General features: G+C 37.8%; 1 protein-coding gene across 1 annotated transcript in view; it reads left to right on the forward strand.

The window, feature by feature from the left end:
* HNMT (histamine N-methyltransferase) overlaps positions 1-20,840 on the forward strand; it is a 52,079-nt gene that overhangs the window by 25,395 nt on the left and 5,844 nt on the right. Inside the window, exons 3-5 of the mRNA XM_030326791.1 lie at positions 14,784-14,891; positions 15,934-16,064; positions 18,505-18,598. Coding sequence (XP_030182651.1) covers positions 14,784-14,891; positions 15,934-16,064; positions 18,505-18,598 — 333 coding nt within the window. The remainder of the gene's footprint in view (positions 1-14,783; positions 14,892-15,933; positions 16,065-18,504; positions 18,599-20,840) is intronic.

Below are 20,840 nucleotides of genomic sequence, written 5' to 3' on the forward strand. Positions count from 1 at the left end.
CAAAATGCTGGCAAACAGAATCCAACAATACAATAAAAAAAAAAAAATCAACACAATCAAGTGAAATTTATTCCCAGGATGCAAGGGTGGTTCAATATTCACAAATCAATCAGTGTGATGCATCAATCAAGAGAAATAATAAAAACCATAAAAACCATATGATCATTTCAGTAGATGCAGAAAAAGCATTTGGCAAACTACAACATCCATCCATGATAAAAATCCTCAACAAAGTAGGCTTAGAGGGAACAGACCTCAACATAATAAAGGGCATATATGAAAAACCCACAGCTAATATCATGCTCAATGGGGAAAAACTGAGAGCTTTTCCCGCTAAGGTCAGGAATAAGACAAGGATGTCCACTTTCACCACTTTTATTCAACATAGTACTGGAAGTCCTATCCACAGCCACCAGACAACAAAGAAACCTTAAAGGCATCCAAATCAATAGGGAGAAGTCAAACTTTCACTATTTGCAGATGACATGATACTTTGTACAGCAAACCCTAAAGATTTCACCAAAAATATAGCTAGAACTGATAAATGAATTCAGTAAATTCATAGATACAAAATCAATGTACAGAAATTGATTGCATTTCTATATGCTAATAATGAAAGAGCAGAAAGAGAAATTAAGAAAACAATACCACTTACAATCGCACCCAAAATAATAAGATATCTAGGAATAAACCTAACCAAAGAGGTGAAAAACCTTTACTCCAAAAAATATAAAACACTGATGAAAGAAATTGAAGACAACACAAAGAAATAGAAAGACATTCCATGCTGATGGATTGGAGGCAACAATATTGTTAAAATGTCTATACTACCCAAAGCAATCTACACATTTAATGCAATCCCTATCAAAATACCAAAAGCATTTTTCAAACAATTAGAAAAAAAATTCTAAAATTTAGATGGAACCACAAAAGACCCCAAATAGCCAAAGCAATCCTGAGAAAGAAAAGCAAAGCTGGAGGCATCACAACTCTGGACCTCAAGTTATATGACAAAGTGTAGTGATCAAAACAGTACAGTACTGGCACACAGTGCCACAAAATAGACACATAAATCGATAGAACAGAATAGAGATCCCAGAAATAAACCTACACTTATATGGTCAATTAGTTGACAACAAAGGAGGCAAGAATATACAATGGGGAAAAGAGTGTCTTAGGTAAATGGTGCTGGGAAACCTGGACTACATGCAAAAGACGAGCCCCTTATTACACCTACATAAAATTAAACTCAAATGGATTAAAGGTCTAAATGTGACACCTGAAATCCTAAAACTCCTAGAACAAAACATTGGTAATAATCTCTTTGACATTGGTCTTAGAAATATTTTTCTGGATCTGTATCCTCAGGCAAGGGAAACAAAAGTAAAAATAAACTATTGTGACTACACCAAAACAAAATCTTTTGCATGGTGATGGAAACAAAAAACCAAAAAGGCAACCTACTGAATGGGAGAAGAGATTTCCAAATCCTATATCCGATGAGGGGCTAATATCCAAAATATATAAAGAACTTTTACAACTCAACACCAAAACAAACAAACAAACAAACAAACAATTCAATTAAAAATGAGCAGAGGATCTGAATAGACATTACTCCAAAGAAGACACATAGATGACTAACAAACACATGCAAATATATTCAACATCACTAATCATCAAGTTAATGAAATTCAAGACCACAATGAGATATCACCTCACAGTAGTCAGAATAGAGAGTATCAAAAAGACCAGAGGTGGCTCAGTCGGTTAAGTTCTGACTTTGGCTCAGGTCATGGTCTCACAATTTGTGGTTTTGAGCACTGTGTCAGGCTCTGTGCTGACAGCTCAGAGCCTGGATCCTGCTTCAGATTCTGTGTCTCCCTCTCTCTTTGTCCCTCCCCTGCTTGCACTCTGTCTGCCTCTCTCTCTAAAATAAACATTAAAAAAAAAAAAAAAAGACAAGAAATAACAAGTGTGGGCAAGGATGTGGAGAAGAAAATGCACCTGGGTGGGAATGTAAATTGGTGCAGCCACTGTGGGGAACATTATGGAAGTTCCTCAAAAAATTAAAAATAGAAGTATACATACAATCCAATAATTCCACTTCTGAGGATTTACCCAAAGAAAACAAAAGCATTAACTTGGAAAGATATATGCACCCCTATGTTCATTGCAGCATTATTTACAATAGCCAAGATATGGAAGCAACCTAAGTGTCCATCAATTGATGAATGGATACAGAAGATGTGGCGCGCGCGCACACACACACACACACACACACACACACACATATTACTCAGCCATAAAGAAGAATGAAATCTAGCCATTTTGCAACAACATGGATAGACCTAGAGGGTATTATGCCAAGTGAAGCGAGTCAGTCAGCAAAAGACAAATACTACATGATTTCACTTATAAATGAAATCTAAAAAACAAAACAAACAACCATCGGGTGCCTGGGTGGCTCAGTCGGTTAAGCGTCCAACTTCAGCACAGGTCATGATCTTGCAGTTCGTGAGTTCAAGCCCTGCATTGGGCTCTGTGCTGACAGCTCAGAGCCTGGGGCCTGCTTCGGATTCTGTCTCCCTGTCTCTCTGCCCCTTCCCCGCTAGTGCTTGCTCTCTCTCTCTCTCTCTTTCTCCCATCTAAAAAATAAACATTACCAAAAAAATTTTAAAAATAACAAAACAAACAACCAAATGAAGTAGAAACAGACTCATATATACAGAGAACAAATTGGTGGTTGCCAGAGGGGAGAGGGTTGGGGGTATGGACAAAATGGGTAAAGGTGAGTGGGAGATACAGGCTTCCAATTCTGGAATGAATAAGTCACAAGAATAAAAGGTAAAAAGGGTAATAATGAAAAATAACCTATAATTCCATCACCCTGAAATAACCAATGATTGTAAATTGGTGTGTATGTTTCCAAACACTGTATATTGAAATGAAATACTCTGTAACATTTTGACATGTTTGGATTTTACCAATTTTGCTAAAATTTCACATATTAACCAACTGAGAAAATCAGTTACATCAGAATAACATGCACAGACTCCAAAGAAGGATGGTATGTTGAAATAGAGTTGTTTGATCATTATAATTTTTCCATTTGTCGCAGGAAACTGCAGATTTTCTTCCAAAACTTTAAGGGGAAACACATAATAAGGCTTTAGTTAATCCAAACAATTGTTGGCATTTATTTATCTAAAGGTTAGGATATTAAAAATAGTCTACTGGGGCACCTAGGTAGCTCAGTCGGTTGAGTGTCTGACTTTGGCTCAGGTCATGATCTCACGGTTTGTGGGTTTAAGTCCTGCATCAGGCTAATGTTGTCAGTGCAGAGCCTACTTCAGATGCTCTGTTCCCTGCTCTCTCTGCCTGTCCCCTACTTGCACTCTCTCTCTCTCGAAAATAAATAAACATTAAAAAAATAAGTAGCTTACTCTTGTCAGAACTATAATCAAGCAATGCCTAATGAGAGATCATATGTAAAAGGAAACTGACTTTGAGTTAGACATGCATGCCTTCTTCCCCTTAAATGCTGTGTTTTGGAACTCAAAGTTAAGATTCCCAGGAGGCTTTTCAATGCACAATACAAATAGGCTACTGGCTTCCACATTTCTTCTGTTTACCCCTGAATTTGCTGACAATTTCTGAATTATTTGATTGATTCGTTTCTAGTTTACTTTTGGCACATTAGTTTGGCTTGTGTGCTCTCTAAAAGCATTTATAGGGTGCTTAATGCCTGATACTGGAACACATTCATAATGTTACAGCTCCTACTCAGGAGAACTCAGTTAAGAAAGAACAAATGGTCTCCTTCTCTCTCTCTCTCTCTCTCTCTCTCTCTCTCTCTCTCTCTCTCTCTCTTTGCTTTTGTTTGTTTGTTTGTTTGTTTGTTTGAATCTCTTTACTGCTGGCTCATGATACTATAGGGTCTGATAATCTCTCACATGCTTTTCAGTGATTGATGATCAAACCTGCTCAGTTGTTCAATCTAGCATTTTAGAGTCCTTGATACTTTTTAACAAACTCATTGGAATCAAGCCTTTGCTAGTGAATAAAATAAGTGAAGTAAAGCAATAATTTATATCAGGGCACACAAGGTTTTATCTTTGTTGCCAACTCTAGTCAAATGATGGGTAGTTTCTGTCTGAAGGATTTTGATGCTATCCCAGACTCTGTGGGAAAGACCACCAAGGTAATTGGTCATGTGTAGAAGAGTTCAAGACACATAGGAGTTAGATGATATAAGGAAGTGAAGGGAGAGGATTCCTGGCAGAGAAGCAAACATGGGCAAAAGACTAAAGGCATGGAAGAGCATGGTGTATATGGAGGGCAGAGAGAAGGGTAAAAATGCAAGAAATTCAAAGTTCCTAGAGCTAAAAGTTTCAAAATATGAAGCTGTGAGAGATGAGAATAAGGAATCAGGCAGGGTGGTCCATGCTCAGTTAAGGAGCTTGGACTTTATCCAGTTGATTAGTCTTTAGGTTTTAAGCAGGGAAATGATGGGTTTGCTTAGCATAGAGTTTTGGATAATTGTTGTAGTGATGGCTTTGGAGGAACATAAAGTTCAGCAAAGATAGGGTGGATTTTTAGGGTATTTTTTGCAGTATTCCAAGACAGATAATTTTGGCCTGAACAAGGATTGCTAATAGGAGTAAAAAAAAAATAAAGTAACATTTGGCAGGAAAATTTACACATGGCTAGGGAAGGATGAAGCAAAGAGCAAAGCTCGAAAGACTCGATGGATAGTGAACAGCACTGGTGATTTGTTAAAAACATAAAGAATTGCTAAATGTTTAGGCTAGACTATAGGACATAATACTGTAGGTCATCTGTTACTCACTTTTTGTTGAAGATGTTCATATAAATCATTTTTTAAAATGCATGTCTCCTATTTCTGAGAGATACCAGAAAGCAAACTATGTAGGGTATGAGATCAAGGAATATTTTATATTTTGGGTGATCTCTATATCTATCTATCTATCTATCTATCTATCTATCTATCTATCTATCTTTTGCAGTAAGAAAAAAGAGTCCATTATAAATAATCAACATAGCACAGAAAGTAAGTGTCCCCATATCACCATAAGCATGATGGTATTACTTACTGTCAAACTCAGGATGCTTTTATTAATAAGAGTTGTAGTGAGTAAAGAATTAAAATTATAAAGCATAAGAGACTGTTAAAAACTGAGAACAGAGTGGGGAGGGAAGATGGCGGCGTAGGAGGACGCTGGGCTCACCGCGCGTCCTGCTGATCACTTAGATTCCACCTACACCTGCCTAAATAACCCAGAAAACAGCCAGAAGAGTAGCAGAACGGAGTCACCAGACCCAAGCGCAGACGAGAGGCCCACGGAAGAGGGTAGGAAGGGCGGCGAGGCGGTGCGCGCTCCACGGACTGGCAGGAGGGAGCCGGGGCGGAGGGGCGGCTCGCCGGCCAAGCAGAGCCCCCGAGTGTGGCTGGCAAAAGCGGAGGGGCCTGACGGACTGTGTTCCGACAGCAAGCGCGACTTAGCGTCTGGGAGGTCATAAGTTAACAGCTCTGCTCAGAAAGCGGGAAGGCTGGAGGACAAAGGGAGGGAGAGCTGCTGAGCCCCCGGACGACAGAGCTCAGTTTGGCGGGGAACAAAGGCGTTCGCCAGCGCCATCTCCCCCGCCCATCCCCCAGCCAAAATCCCAAAGGGAACCGGTTCCTGCCAGGGAAATTGCTCGCTCCGAGCAAACACCCAACTCTGTGCCTCTGCGGAGCCAAACCTCCGGCAGCGGATCTGACTCCCTCCGGCTGCCACAGGGCCCCTCCTGAAGTGGATCACCTAAGGAGAAGCGAGCTAAGTCTGCCCCCCTGCCGCCGTGCACCTTGCCTACCCACCCCAGCTAATACGCCAGATCCCCAGCATCACAAGCCTGGCAGTGTGCAAGTACCCCAGACGGGCCACACCACCCCACAGTGAATCCCGCCCCTAGGAGAGGGGAAGAGAAGGCACACACCAATCTGACTGTGGCCCCAGCGGTGGGCTGGGGGCAGACATCAGGTCGGACTGCGGCCCCGCCCACCAACTCCAGTTATACACCACAGCACAGGGGAAGTGCCCTGCAGGCCCTCACCACACCAGGGACTATCCAAAATGACCAAGCGGAAGAATTCCCCTCAGAAGAATCTCCAGGAAATAACAACAGCTAATGAGCTGATCAAAAAGGATTTAAATAATATAACAGAAAGTGAATTTAGAATAATAGTCATAAAATTAATCGCTGGGCTGGAAACCAGTATACAGGACAGCAGAGAATCTCTTGCTACAGAGATCAAGGGACTAAGGAACAGTCACGAGGAGCTGAAAAACGCTTTAAATGAAATGCAAAACAAAATGCAAACCACCACAGCTCGGATGGAAGAGGCAGAGGAGAGAATAGGTGAACTAGAAGATAAAGTTATGGAAAAAGAGGAAGCTGAGAAAAAGAGAGATAAAAAAATCCAGGAGTATGAGGGGAAAATTAGAGAACTAAGTGATACACTAAAAAGAAATAATATACGCATAATTGGTATCCCAGAGGAGGAAGAGAGAGGGAAAGGTGCTGAAGGGGTACTTGAAGAAATCATAGCTGAGAACTTCCCAGATCTGGGGAAGGAAAAAGGCATTGAAATCCAAGAGGCACAGAGAACTCCCTTCAGACGTAACTTGAATCGATCTTCTGCACGACATATCATAGTGAAACTGGCAAAATACAAGGATAAAGAGAAAATTCTGAAAGCAGCAAGGGGTAAACGTGCCCTCACATATAAAGGGAGACCTATAAGACTCGTGACTGATCTCTCTTTTGAAACTTGGCAGGCCAGAAAGACTTGGCACGAGATTTTCAGGGTGCTAGACAGCAAAAATATGCAGCCGAGAATCCTTTATCCAGCAAGTGTGTCATTTAGAATAGAAGGAGAGATAAAGGTCTTCCCAAACAAACAAAAACTGAAGGAATTTGTCACCACTAAACCAGCCCTACAAGAGATCCTAAGGGGAACCCTGTGAGACAAAGTACCAGAGACATCACTACAAGCATAAAACATACAGACACCACAATGACTCTAAACCCGTATCTTTCTATAATAACACTGAATGTAAATGGATTAAATGCAACAACCAAAAGACATAGGGTATCAGAATGGATAAAAAAAAAGACCCATCTATTTGCTGTCTACAAGAGACTCATTTTAGACCTGAGGACACCTTCAGATTGAGAGTGAGGGGATGGAGAACTATTTATCATGCTACTGGAAGCCAAAAGAAAGCTGGAGTAGCCATACTTATATCAGACAAACTAGACTTTAAATTAAAGGCTGTAACAAGAGATGAAGAAGGACATTATATAATAGTTACAGGGTCTATCCATCAGGAAGAGCTAACAATTATAAATGTCTATGCGCCGAATACCGGAGCCCCCAAGTATATAAAACAATTACTCATAAACATAAGCAACCTTATTGATAAGAATGTGGTAATTGCAGGGGACTTTAACACCCCACTTACAGAAATGGATAGATCATCTAGACACACGGTCAATAAAGAAACAAGGGCCCTGAATGAGACATTGGATCAGATGGACTTGACAGATATATTTAGAACTCTGCATCCCAAAGCAACAGAATATACTTTCTTCTCGAGTGCACATGGAACATTCTCCAAGATAGATCATATACTGGGTCACAAAACAGCCCTTCATAAGTTTACAAGAATTGAAATTATACCATGCATACTTTCTTTTTTTTTTTTTTTTTTTAATTTTTTTTTTCAACGTTTATTTATTTTTGAGACAGAGAGAGACAGAGCATGAACGGGGGAGGGGCAGAGAGAGAGGGAGACACAGAATCGGAAACAGGCTCCAGGCTCCGAGCCATCAGCCCAGAGCCTGACGCGGGGCTCGAACTCACGGACCGCGAGATCGTGACCTGGCTGAAGTCGGACGCTTAACCGACTGCGCCACCCAGGCGCCCCTACCATGCATACTTTCAGACCACAATGCTATGAAGCTTGAAATCAACCACAGGAAAAAGTCTGGAAAACCTCCAAAAGCATGGAGGTTAAAGAACACCCTACTAACGAATGAGTTGGTCAACCAGGCAATTAGAGAAGAAATTAAAAAATATATGGAAACAAACGAAAATGAAAATACAACAATCCAAACGCTTTGGGACGCAGCGAAGGCAGTCCTGGGAGGAAAATACATTGCAATCCAGGCCTATCTCAAGAAACAAGAAAAATCCCAAATACAAAATCTAACAGCACACCTAAAGGAAATAGAAGCAGAACAGCAAAGGCAGCCTAAACCCAGCAGAAGAAGAGAAATAATAAAGATCAGAGCAGAAATCAACAATATAGAATCTAAAAAAACTGTAGAGCAGATCAACGAAACCAAGAGTTGGTTTTTTGAAAAAATAAACAAAATTGACAAACCTCTAGCCAGACTTCTCAAAAAGAAAAGGGAGATGACCCAAATAGATAAAATCATGAATGAAAATGGAATTATTACAACCAATCCCTCAGAGATACAAACAATTATCAGGGAATACTATGAAAAATTATATGCCAACAAATTGGACAACCTGGAAGAAATGGACAAATTCCTGAACACCCACACTCTTCCAAAACTCAGTCAGGAGGAAATAGAAAGCTTGAACAGACCCATAACCAGCGAAGAAATTGAATCGGTTATCAAAAATCTCCCAACAAATAAGAGTCCAGGACCAGATGGCTTCCCAGGGGAGTTCTACCAGACGTTTAAAGCAGAGATAATACCTATCCTTCTCAAGCTATTCCAAGAAATAGAAAGGGAAGGAAAACTTCCAGACTCATTCTATGAAGCCAGTATTACTTTGATTCCTAAACCAGACAGAGACCCAGTAAAAAAAGAGAACTACAGGCCAATATCCCTGATGAATATGGATGCAAAAATTCTCAATAAGATACTAGCAAATCGAATTCAACGGCATATAAAAAAAATTATTCACCATGATCAAGTGGGATTCATTCCTGGGATGCAGGGCTGGTTCAACATTCGCAAATCAATCAACGTGATACATCACATTAACAAAAAAAAAGAGAAGAACCATATGATCCTGTCAATCGATGCAGAAAAGGCCTTTGACAAAATCCAGCACCCTTTCTTAATAAAAACCCTTGAGAAAGTTGGGATAGAAGGAACATACTTAAACATCATAAAAGCCATTTATGAAAAGCCCACAGCTAACATCATCCTCAACGGGGAAAAACTGAGAGCTTTTCCCCTGAGATCAGGAACACGACAGGGATGCCGACTCTCACCGCTGTTGTTTAACATAGGGCTGGAAGTTCTAGCATCAGCAATCAGACAACAAAAGGAAATCAAAGGCATCAAAATTGGCAAAGATGAAGTCAAGCTTTCGCTTTTTGCAGATGACATGATATTATACATGGAAAATCCGATAGACTCCACCAAAAGTCTGCTAGAACTGATACATGAATTCAGCAAAGTTGCAGGATACAAAATCAATGTACAGAAATCAGTTGCATTCTTATACACTAACAATGAAGCAACAGAAAGACAAATAAAGAAAATGATCCCATTCACAATTGCACCAAGAAGCATAAAATACCTAGGAATAAATCTAACCAAAGATGTAAAGGATCTGTATGCTGAAAACTATAGAAAGCTTATGAAGGTAATTGAAGAAGATTTAAAGAAATGGAAAGACATTCCCTGCTCATGGATTGGAAAAATAAATATTGTCAAAATGTCAATACTACCCAAAGCTATCTACACATTCAATGCAATCCCAATCAAAATTGCACCAGCATTCTTCTCAAAACTAGAACAAGCAATCCTAAAATTCATATGGAACCACAAAAGGCCCCGAATAGCCAAAGTAATTTTGAAGAAGAAGACCAAAGCAGGAGGCATCACAATCCCAGACTTTAGCCTCTACTACAAAGCTGTCGTCATCAAGACAGCATGGTATTGGCACAAAAACAGACACATAGACCAATGGAATAGAATAGAAACCCCAGAACTAGACCCACAAACGTATGGCCAACTCATCTTTGACAAAGCAGGAAAGAACATCCAATGGAAAAAAGACAGCCTCTTTAACAAATGGTGCTGGGAGAACTGGACAGCAACATGCAGAAGGTTGAAACTAGACCACTTTCTCACACCATTTACAAAAATAAACTCAAAATGGATAAAGGACCTAAATGTGAGACAGGAAAGCATCAAAACCTTAGAGGAGAAAGCAGGAAAAGACCTCTCTGACCTCAGCCGTAGCAATCTCTTACTCGACACATCTCCAAAGGCAAGGGAATTAAAAGCAAAAGTGAATTACTGGGACCTTATGAAGATAAAAAGCTTCTGCACAGCAAAGGAAACAACCAACAAAACTAAAAGGCAACCAACGGAATGGGAAAAGATATTTGCAAATGACATATCGGACAAAGGGCTAGTATCTAAAATCTATAAAGAGCTCACCAAACTCCACACCCGAAAAACAAATAACCCAGTGAAGAAATGGGCAGAAAACATGAATAGACACTTCTCTAAAGAAGACATCCAGATGGCCAACAGGCACATGAAAAGATGTTCAGCATCGCTCCTTATCAGGGAAATACAAATCAAAACCACACTCAGGTATCACCTCACGCCAGTCAGAGTGGCCAAAATGAACAAATCAGGAGACTATAGATGCTGGAGAAGATGTGGACAAACGGGAACCCTCTTGCACTGTTGGTGGGAATGCAAATTGGTGCAGCCGCTCTGGAAAGCAGTGTGGAGGTTCCTCAGAAAATTAAAAATAGACCTACCCTATGACCCAGCAATAGCACTGCTAGGAATTTACCCAAGGGATACAGGAGTACTGATGCATAGGGGCACTTGTACCCCAATGTTCATAGCAGCACTCTCAACAATAGCCAAATTATGGAAAGAGCCTAAATGTCCATCAACTGATGAATGGATAAAGAAATTGTGGTTTATATACACAATGGAATACTATGTAGCAATGAGAAAAAATGAAATATGGCCCTTTGTAGCAACGTGGATGGAACTGGAGAGTGTAATGCTAAGTGAAATAAGCCATACAGAGAAAGACAGATACCATATGGTTTCACTCTTATGTGGATCCTGAGAAACTCAACAGGAACCCATGGGGGAGGGGAAGAAAAAAAAAAAAAAGAGGTTAGAGTGGGAGAGAGCCAAAGCATAAGAGACTGTTAAAAACTGAGAACAAACTGAGGGTTGATGGGGGGTGGGAGGGAGGGGAGGGTGGGTGATGGGTATTGAGGAGGGCACCTTTTGGGATGAGCACTGGGTGTTGTATGGAAACCAATTTGTCAATAAATTTCATATATATATATTAAAAAAATAAATAAATAAATAAATAAATAAATAAATAAATAAATAAATAAATAAAATAAAATAAAAAATAAAAACTGAGAACAAACTGAGGGTTGATGGGGGGTGGGAGGGAGGGGAGGGTGGGTGATGGGTATTGAGGAGGGCACCTTTTGGGATGAGCACTGGGTGTTGTATGGAAACCAATTTGTCAATAAATTTCATATATATAAAAAATAAATAAATAAATAAATAAATTTAAGTTATCTTTCAATGGAAAAAAAATAAAAAAAAAATTGCAGCCATTAAAAAATAAAATAAAATAAAATAAAATAAAATAAAATAAAATAAAATAAAATAAAATAAAATTGTAAAAAAATATTTATTGATATTTTTATTATAAAACTTCTTTATAAAAAAGTTATGTATAAAATACTATAAGTACAATGAAATACTAAGAATACTATCACTATAAAATAGTTATTTAAAAAACTATTTACAAAAATAAAACTCTAACAATATTTGTTTAAAAATAATAATTAAAAAAATCTTAGAATAAGAAACAAAACCAGATGGAACACCAGCACAATAAGCATAAAATGGAACTGTCCCTGGCAAACGAGAAGTCTGGTTGCTCAACTTATGAAGTCAGAAATGGACTTTATGTGCTAATTCCTGATGTAATAGTTTCATTATCTCCTTTTGTTGTTCATTCATTTCTGCTAGGGATCCAGCAGTGAATGCACAAATGTTCATGGGCTCACATTCTAGAGGCTGTCATGTAAACCCATGCTTTCCATGTTTCAGTTGTAATTCTAGCATTGTCTCTTCCATCAGTGCCCTAAAAAGAGACATTGGCTGGCTCTGACTGTAGTAGAACATTCTGCTGGTTGGGAAAGTAACAATATAGGAATATACCGTGGATATATGCTGGATACATTCTGACATTTGGGCAGATCCAAAATGTTGGGGTCCATCTTAGGAGAAGCAGCTCATCAAGGCCCAAGAGGAAATTACTGCAACGTTCTGAGTTTCAAGGGATCCTCAGAATTGATGAATCCTCAGAATTTTTTTGTTTAAAATATATGGCTAGTTTGATAGAGGCAAGAATAGAATTTTGGGCCTCTGATTCTTTGGGGCAAGGTGGAATCTGTTTCTCATTAGTCCACAGGTTTTGCTCTAGTTATTATTATTTTTTATCTTTCAAAAATAGTTACTGGAAAGAAGGGAAAAAATTTCTTAAGCCCTTTTAGTATTTGGTGTCCTCCTATTTCTTAGTATGAAGTAGAAGAACTAACACTTCAGAGTCAGAAAAGTGTGCCTTAACTTTAGGCATATTAATATCCCCTGTGTGTCAAATTACTCAAATCACCTTATGTGGTTGGGAATAATATTTTGGAGTGATGACATTGTGTGCAGGATTAAGTGAGATGATGCAAGTAAATTGCCTAGCACAGTGTTTGACAAATAGTAGGTGGCCAGTAAGTGGGAGCTAGAAGAATTATTAAGGAAAGTATAAAAGGCTTCATGTTGGTGAGGCCAGGAAACTGTCACATAGGCTCCTTTATCCTCCATTTCAGCTTCCTTCCCGTTCCTTCCCCTCCCGACCCGCACCAGCTCCTATTACCAGTACTTGGGGCTTTCATGATATGGTTAAACTATCCTCTTTTCCTGGTCTAGCATCTTTTGTTCTTGATTTATCTTCCTCATTTCCCTCCTTCCAGATTTCCTAGTCTTATAACTTATGCTTCTGCTGCTGCCTGCTATATCTAACCTTGTAAAGGTTCTGTTAATGTCATTTATGCCAAAATGTTAAAGACTAACATCATTTTCATATGCTAGTCTTGCCAGCACATAGGTCTACTTTAGTAAAGGTCAACATCATAACCTTAGAGAACAAATGCAGAACATAAGTTGGAGGTATCAGCAATAGGGACAGAGGAGATATTTTCAAAGAGAGGAATGACACTCAAAGATAACAATAAAACTAATGAACAGCTAACATTTATTGGGTGTCTATTTTGCACTGAGTTTTTATATGCATTGCCTCACTGAACTCTCACAACTAATAAATTCTGTACTATTATCATTGCTATTTTTCTGATGAGGAAAATGCAGCTTGAAAGGGTAAAGCAAATTGATGAAAGTTATATACACCTAGTAAGTAGAGAAGACAGGTTTGGAATTCAAGTCCATCAAACATCACTATCTCTCTCATGCAATCACTTACAAGCTAAATTTTCATGAAGACAGATAGCTCTGTGCTCTTCCTATCATTTGCTAGAGCCTAGTGCAGTGCTTGACACATAATAAACAGTAATTGTTGGTGCATGAATTAATGAATAGGTATCTATTCTATCATAGCCTCCTCTTTATTTACCTCACTAGAATCACCTTTTGCTTGGAGGCTCTCCCTTGTCCAATATTCCAAAACTCTGAGCTTCCAGTAGTCCATGTACACCATTCTGTTTCCTGATTTCATATCTCTAACTTGCTGTCCTATCCACCTGCAATTCTTCCTTTCCCCAGAGGTCTCTCAGTTAACTTCCACCAAGCCTGTAACACAGAGCTCAGGAGTGGTCTACTTCCATAAATCTTTCCATTTCTCTGACCTCTCCTCCTATCCTCTTCCTCACTGTCTCCTTTCCTCTTGCCACCATGGCCCAACTTGACAGGGTTCCTTCCATGTCTGTGTCTTCCACTAGACCATGGTGTATTTGAAGGTAGATGTCTGGCATATTTCTGTATCATTTTTTTGCACCTAACATATTTTTCTTCTGACACTTCTCTAAAGTTTATTTATTTGTTTTGAGATGGGCGAGGGATAGAGAGAGGGAGAGAGAGAATCTCAAGTAGGCCCTATGGTGTCAGCACAGAGCCAGACGCGGAGCTCAAACTCATAAACCATGAGATAATACCTAAGCTAAAACCAAGAGTCAGACACTGAGCCACGCAGGTGCCCCTCTTCTGACATATTTTATATGGTTCTGGCTTAGCCAAGTGTATCAATTCTAAGGTGCTTTTTTTCATATTTTAACATCTTTGAAATTGGGATACATCTTTCAGTTGATGGAATCTTAAAATTACAATTGACAGTGTTTTTTTCTGACTTAGTAGAAAAAGAAGAGTTGATTGAGTCCTACAATCAATGGCAGCTTTGAGTTAACATAATGCAGTACTAGATAATAAATAAAGGTTATACGAATGAAGGAATGAATAGCAATCATAGCCCTCCTCAAATCATATTATTATTCCTACTTACAACCTAGCACCACAGACAGTGTGGCAGGGCCACAGTTGAGCATTGTTCTTTACTTATGCTGAACTTTCCTAGTACAAGTAAGACAGGCAATAAACTACCTCAAATTATTCCTAAGCATTTCTTTCTGGAATTACATGATTTGTTCCATATGCTTGTCTTTTAGGTGAAATTGATCTTCAAATTCTTTCCAAAGTGCAGGCTCAATATCCAGGAATTCATATCAACAATGAAGTTGTTGAGCCAAGTGGTGAGCAAATTGCCAAGTACAAAGGTACCTGTAACCCATGGTGTTGTATGTCAAATCCTATCCCAAATGGCTTATCATTCCAAATATGTCCCCTCAATCATTAACAACACAATTGCTGTGATATATTCTTTGTAAGCTTACTGGGAAAAGAACATATTTAATTTTTTTTCTTGACAGATATGACTAACACCTCAGAAATATGAACAGTGAATAATTAGACTTCCTTTTTTACCGACTTTTCATCTATTCCCTGGTTATCAGCTATTATCGTTGATGTTTTTTCTTAGAGACAGAGTCATTAATTCATTAATAAATATTTAAACAGAATCCTTGCTCTTAAAGAACTTGTGTTTAATGGATTATAACAGGAGTCAGCAAACTTCTCTGAAAAAACACACAGTCAACATCTTAGACATAGAAGGCCACATGATCTCTGTCACCACTAATCAACTCTACTAATCAACTCTGCACAAAGGCAGCCATAGATGATACTGATAAACTGAGTGTTCATATGTTCCAATAAAACTTTATTTATAAACATTAAAATTTGAATTTTATATCATTTTCACATATCATGAAGTATTATTCGTCCTTTGATTTTATTCAGCCATTTTAAAGTGTAACGACATGAGATATAAAAGATAGGCATAAAGTCAGGAAGTACAGTAGTATATATATTTTAGCTTGTAGTCCATTTAGAAATAGGTGGTGGACCAGATATAGTCCACGGACCATCGTCTGCTGACTCCTGGGTTACAGAATCATATCACTTGTTTTCCATTGATAAAATTCACCAGTTGATTCCTCATCAACACAGAGATAATGTAACCTATGTCTGATAAGTGTTCTCATTATTTCTTACTGACTCTTTCTTTCATCTCTAATTTCATTTAACACTAGAAAAAAAATCAGTATGAACTCTGGTCTTCCAGAGCTACATAAAAAAGAAAAATGTGCTTTATATCTGTTATGTATATAACATTGATTGCATTAAAATTCGAAATGGAAATGGATTCTGCATTTGCAATTAAAATTGATGGTGTGCCACCTCTTCCCTGTATTTTAGAGCTTGTAGCCAAGACATCAAACCTTGAGAACATAAAGTTTGTTTGGCATAAAGAGACATCATCTGAATATCAAAACAGAATCACAGGGAAAAAAGAAATTCAGAAGTGGGACTTTATTCATATGATTCAGGTAAGAAATATTTATTGTTGTATATTCTCAGAAAGGAGATTTTTCAGAAATATGTATGAAGAGTGCCTAATATTATACCTTTAGGAAGAAAAATGAAAATCTGATTTCTGATTTTACAAGTGAACATTATCTGTCCAAAATGAGGATAAAAATGTTTATAATACTAAGAGATTCACTCTAACACTCAAAAAGCTAGTTTTTTATACTTGAAATACTTTATAGTTTTTTTTTTCAATGTTGGTTTAATTAACTTTGTAGGATTGAAAGTTCATAGGTAGGTTTGAGGACAGTAGAGTGTAACATATCCTAGCATAGTTGTTCAGTAGTTCTAATGGTCTGGATGGGACTCTGATGTCCCAGAGTTTTTCTGAATCCTCTTGCTTTTGTCTTATGTTGGTGACCTGGCTAATGTGCATGTAACTGAAGGGGCATGTTAGATGATTTGTCATGTCAATAAAGTTTACTAATACAGTCAGCCATTCAGTAGGAATTTATTTCCATAATCCAGCACTGATAGCGTATTTCTTAGAAATACACTAGAGTATGTCTTGGAAAGGACATGACTATTCATTATATGGTATGGGGACACAATTACGAGAATCACTGATATTTCTGGATAGCATATGGGTGTATAATCTTTGGGTGTTGAATACCATTAGAAAATGTGTGTACTTTAGAAATACCAATATTAACAGCAAGAGACTTCTTTCTTTCTATAGTCCATAAGTTCAGTCATCCCAAGGGAATAAACTTATAAGAAACCCAAGGAAGAAATGACTCTAACATTGGCATATCCAAGCAGTCCTACACCTCTGCTCTCCTAGCTGACAAAATCTTTTACCTATAAGGGAGCACGTAAATTGTCCAGCAAGCGTACAATGTTTCTCTATCAGACTTACTTTCCTATTTCCTCATATATCTATTTCATACCTCCTTCTCGCTCCCTACACTTCCTGTAACCCCTCCCTCATGATTCATTCCTAACTGATGACCTTACTTCATACTGTATAGTGAAAAGTGAAATCATTAGATGGAAAGTCATCTTTTACCCTCCAAATTTACAAACATAGCTGCTCCTGTACCTACCATCTTTTTCTTTTATCTTATTATAAAAGTGTCTTTTTATCAAAAGCCAATCTCTCCACTTGTGCTATGGATTCAGTTCTTTACCTGTTATAAAATGTTACAGCTTTAGAGATCATTCTCCCATTTCTCTCAAAATTTGCACATGTCTTCTTTCTTAGAGCAATTCTGCTTGCTCTGCATTACTATACTATTCTATTTCTCTATCTTCTCTGTCTACTCTGCATTTTATGGGTTATATTTTTGTCTCTTCATTGCTCCCTATAGTCTTAACACTCTCATGACATTCTTTCAACTTAATACTCACAGTTAACTTCAGAGATCTTAGTGTCTATTAGATCAAATTTCAAAGAATCTGTTATGGGCCACCTCCTCTTTTTTAGCCAGGTCACATCATAGACTGTTAGGCATCTTATGGATTAGATTATGTATCTGGGTATCTCTCCCCCTGTGAACAGCATGGAATGACATGAGACTAACTATGGCCCCGAAGCAACATTGGCCATGTGCAGGTCCATTTTATCTCATTAATTCATGTGAGAGGGACACAGTTTAAGTTGTATTTGCTTTATGCAGTAAATTCTGTCATGGGCATCTACATAATATATTGAATTCTTGTCCAAGAGAGATGGAGATGAGATATAAGAAGTAAGTGTCTGTGGGAGTAGATTCCCAGGATGCAAGCTCTGGGGAAAATTTTCCACCGTCAGTGTATTCCAAGCTCTACCTGTATTGAATAAAAAGGCCTCTCCCTGTGCTTCACCAGATATATTCCAGAGTTATTTAAAAGTGGTGGGTTGACCCCTAGCACCTTGTGACCAAGCATGTAACCTCATGCTTTATTCAGTCCATTTTCCTAGAGAATCTGTCAACATCAGAGCCTGCCATATTTTCTGTGATTTTAAAAAAGCATTTGTGAGCATATGGTGAAGCTAGTGCAAAGGGCTTAATTTTAAAGCAACGTTCCATGAAATGGGGTCTGTTTTTATGGTGCCAGCACTATCTTCTCCCATAAGAACTATAATTCACAAAATATAGAGTACGCATAGAATCAATGCCCCCATGTGGAGAGGAGACTAAGTATCTCCAGCTATAAATGTCTGTGTTATTGAAGCCAGAAAGAGTAAATTTAAAGCAACTTGACTGTAATTGAGCAAATAGCATAGTTTTCCCTTTTCCCTAATATTTTATCACATTATTACTCTCTCTTTCCATATAACCTCTTTAATATTTAAAGTGTTTTGTTGAGTAAAAATCTACTCAATTTGAAAATCAAACTTTCTAGTGAATATCTAGCCCAAGTAACAAAGACATTGATATAGAAAAGTGTCTAATTTCTCTTTTCCTTCATTTCTAGATGCTGTATTATGTAAAAGATATCCCAGCTACCCTGAAATTCTTCCATAGTCTCTTAGCTACCAATGCTAAGATTCTCATTATTCTTGTGTCAGGTAAATTTTTTACATTCATCCTGAATTTTTAAACAGCAAAAGTGCATATGTGCTTGGATATATGTATTTGAAGGCAGCTGCTATATTTTGTCTTTATTATGAAATTCTTGACTTGGCTTCTGATCATAGTCAATTAATACAGTATTCAGAAAGTCCTTCACGATGGTTCTCAATATAGGGAGTTTAATGGAATTAAATGTCTATTTACACCTTTCTCTTGGGGAAAATTTGTCTTTATTGTCTCTATATAAATTCTTTATATAACATGGAGCAAATAGCACTAATAGGAATTTTTTTAATGAGACCGAAAATAGTAAATATTTCTGTTTACCTCCTTTTTGTTTCTTGAATATCTCTTTTCCTTCTATGGTGTTTATTAATACATAAATACAGGCTTAAATATTTGGGATGCTTTCATATTTGATTAATTTGCATTTCTAGAGCTATTGCCAATATTGTTCATGATAGATTTTCTCAAATAACCAAAAATTGTTCACTTATTTTGTGTTATTATTTTCCAAAGAAGGCATTTGATCATGTCATGTTGCTCCCACTATATAATAAGTACCACACAGAAAATGTAAGCAAACTTGTTAATAAATGAAACACTGACACTGTCGAGTTCATTATTTCACTACTTATTTCATTCAGCATTCTTTGTGGATTGTGCACACAGTGGGAGTCAGGTTGATTCTACATATACAAGAGTCTTTATCTTCCTAAACTTATATCAGACCCCATACTCAAAACCATAACTCACAAAATTCATCTACTCTTAAATATGAGGAATGACTTTAAAGATGGCAAGCTTGCCTGTTGCTTGTAACCCTAGGCTTGAACTCATGTGGCAGTTTTGCAAATGAGAGCTCCGCCATACAATCTCTTCCCCAAAGGAACATTTTGATAAACTATTTTTATCTCTGGTTGGTTAAAAATACCCATTTATGTGGGAGAGTTCTATCTTCCCATTTAGAAGGGCTTATGTAAACCGGATGCTTCCTACTAACCTCTCTCCAAATTAAGACACTTGGATAAAACCTTTATAGTACATTTAGGAAATGTAAAAATTAGTTGTCACCATTGAGGGCAGTCTATTCTTGATAATCTGTGTCAATAGTGAAGAGAAAGTGTTACAGACAGAAACAGCAATTTATCCAGAAGTCATGTATGTTTGATTTTAGGATATATTTCATATCAATAGCATATCCACTCTTATTTATATTTTGTTTACTCTTAAATATTTTCAGAAGTGAAGTATTTTAACGTCAGAAAGCAGTTTTCTATGAGTCTATTTCTACCAATAGGAAAAAAACAGACTAAGGTTTAGAAAGTGGCATGAGTAGTCTACAAGCAACTGAGAATTGACTAAGTGCCCTTACAAATACAGTATTCTGCTCACTATCTCATGAACATATTAATACAATCCATGGCTTGTTGGCATCAAGAAATATGCAAACCAAAACAGCCACAGTGAAATGTATGACGACACATGCAGCAAGAATGCTGAGGCACTTCCTAGCTGTGTGAACTTGGTCTGTTAGCCTTCGTTTATTCCACGGCTATTTCTGGATAATCATACCTACATTACATTGCATCTATGTATATATGTGGTTCATATGTACTATGTGTATGTACATTAATGGGGAAAAAATCAAAGAAAGGGAGTAAAGACTCAACTATCAGTGAGCTTTTTCTTAAAAAAGTATTTTGAATCAAAAGTTACTCAGTCTGTGTAGTTTGATTTTACTAAGTTTGTATTTTACTACCTTTGTCTTTATGCAGTAAACAACTCTTCATTACTGTACCAAGCATGGGAGACAGGTATCCCAAAGAAGAAAAAAATTGTTCACAGATACTGTTCCTAAACATAAGAATGTAACAAATAACAAATGTCCAACTATTAAGGGACTCTAAAGACCCCTACCTCTATCACATACACTTTTTTTTCTTTTTTTCTTTTTTTGTGGCTAGCAGCTAGGTTTGAGAATGCTCAACGGGTCATATGAGGTGACTGAGCAACTTACCCCTCATCCCTGTATAAAAACCATTGCTCTAAACTGCCCTTCTCAGTCCCAAACTATGATTCTTGAAGCCCCACTCTCCATATTTGCCTTATGAAAACATTCATTAAATTTGAATATTGCCCTAAAACTTGGAACACACGCACATCAAAATGGTTCACATTAAGTTCTGTTCTTATCTAGCTTCTTGCAGTCACTTTCTAAGTAGACTTTGCTTCATA

The sequence above is a fragment of the Lynx canadensis genome, chromosome C1, assembly GCF_007474595.2.
Source record: "Lynx canadensis isolate LIC74 chromosome C1, mLynCan4.pri.v2, whole genome shotgun sequence".
NCBI lineage: Eukaryota > Metazoa > Chordata > Mammalia > Carnivora > Felidae > Lynx > Lynx canadensis.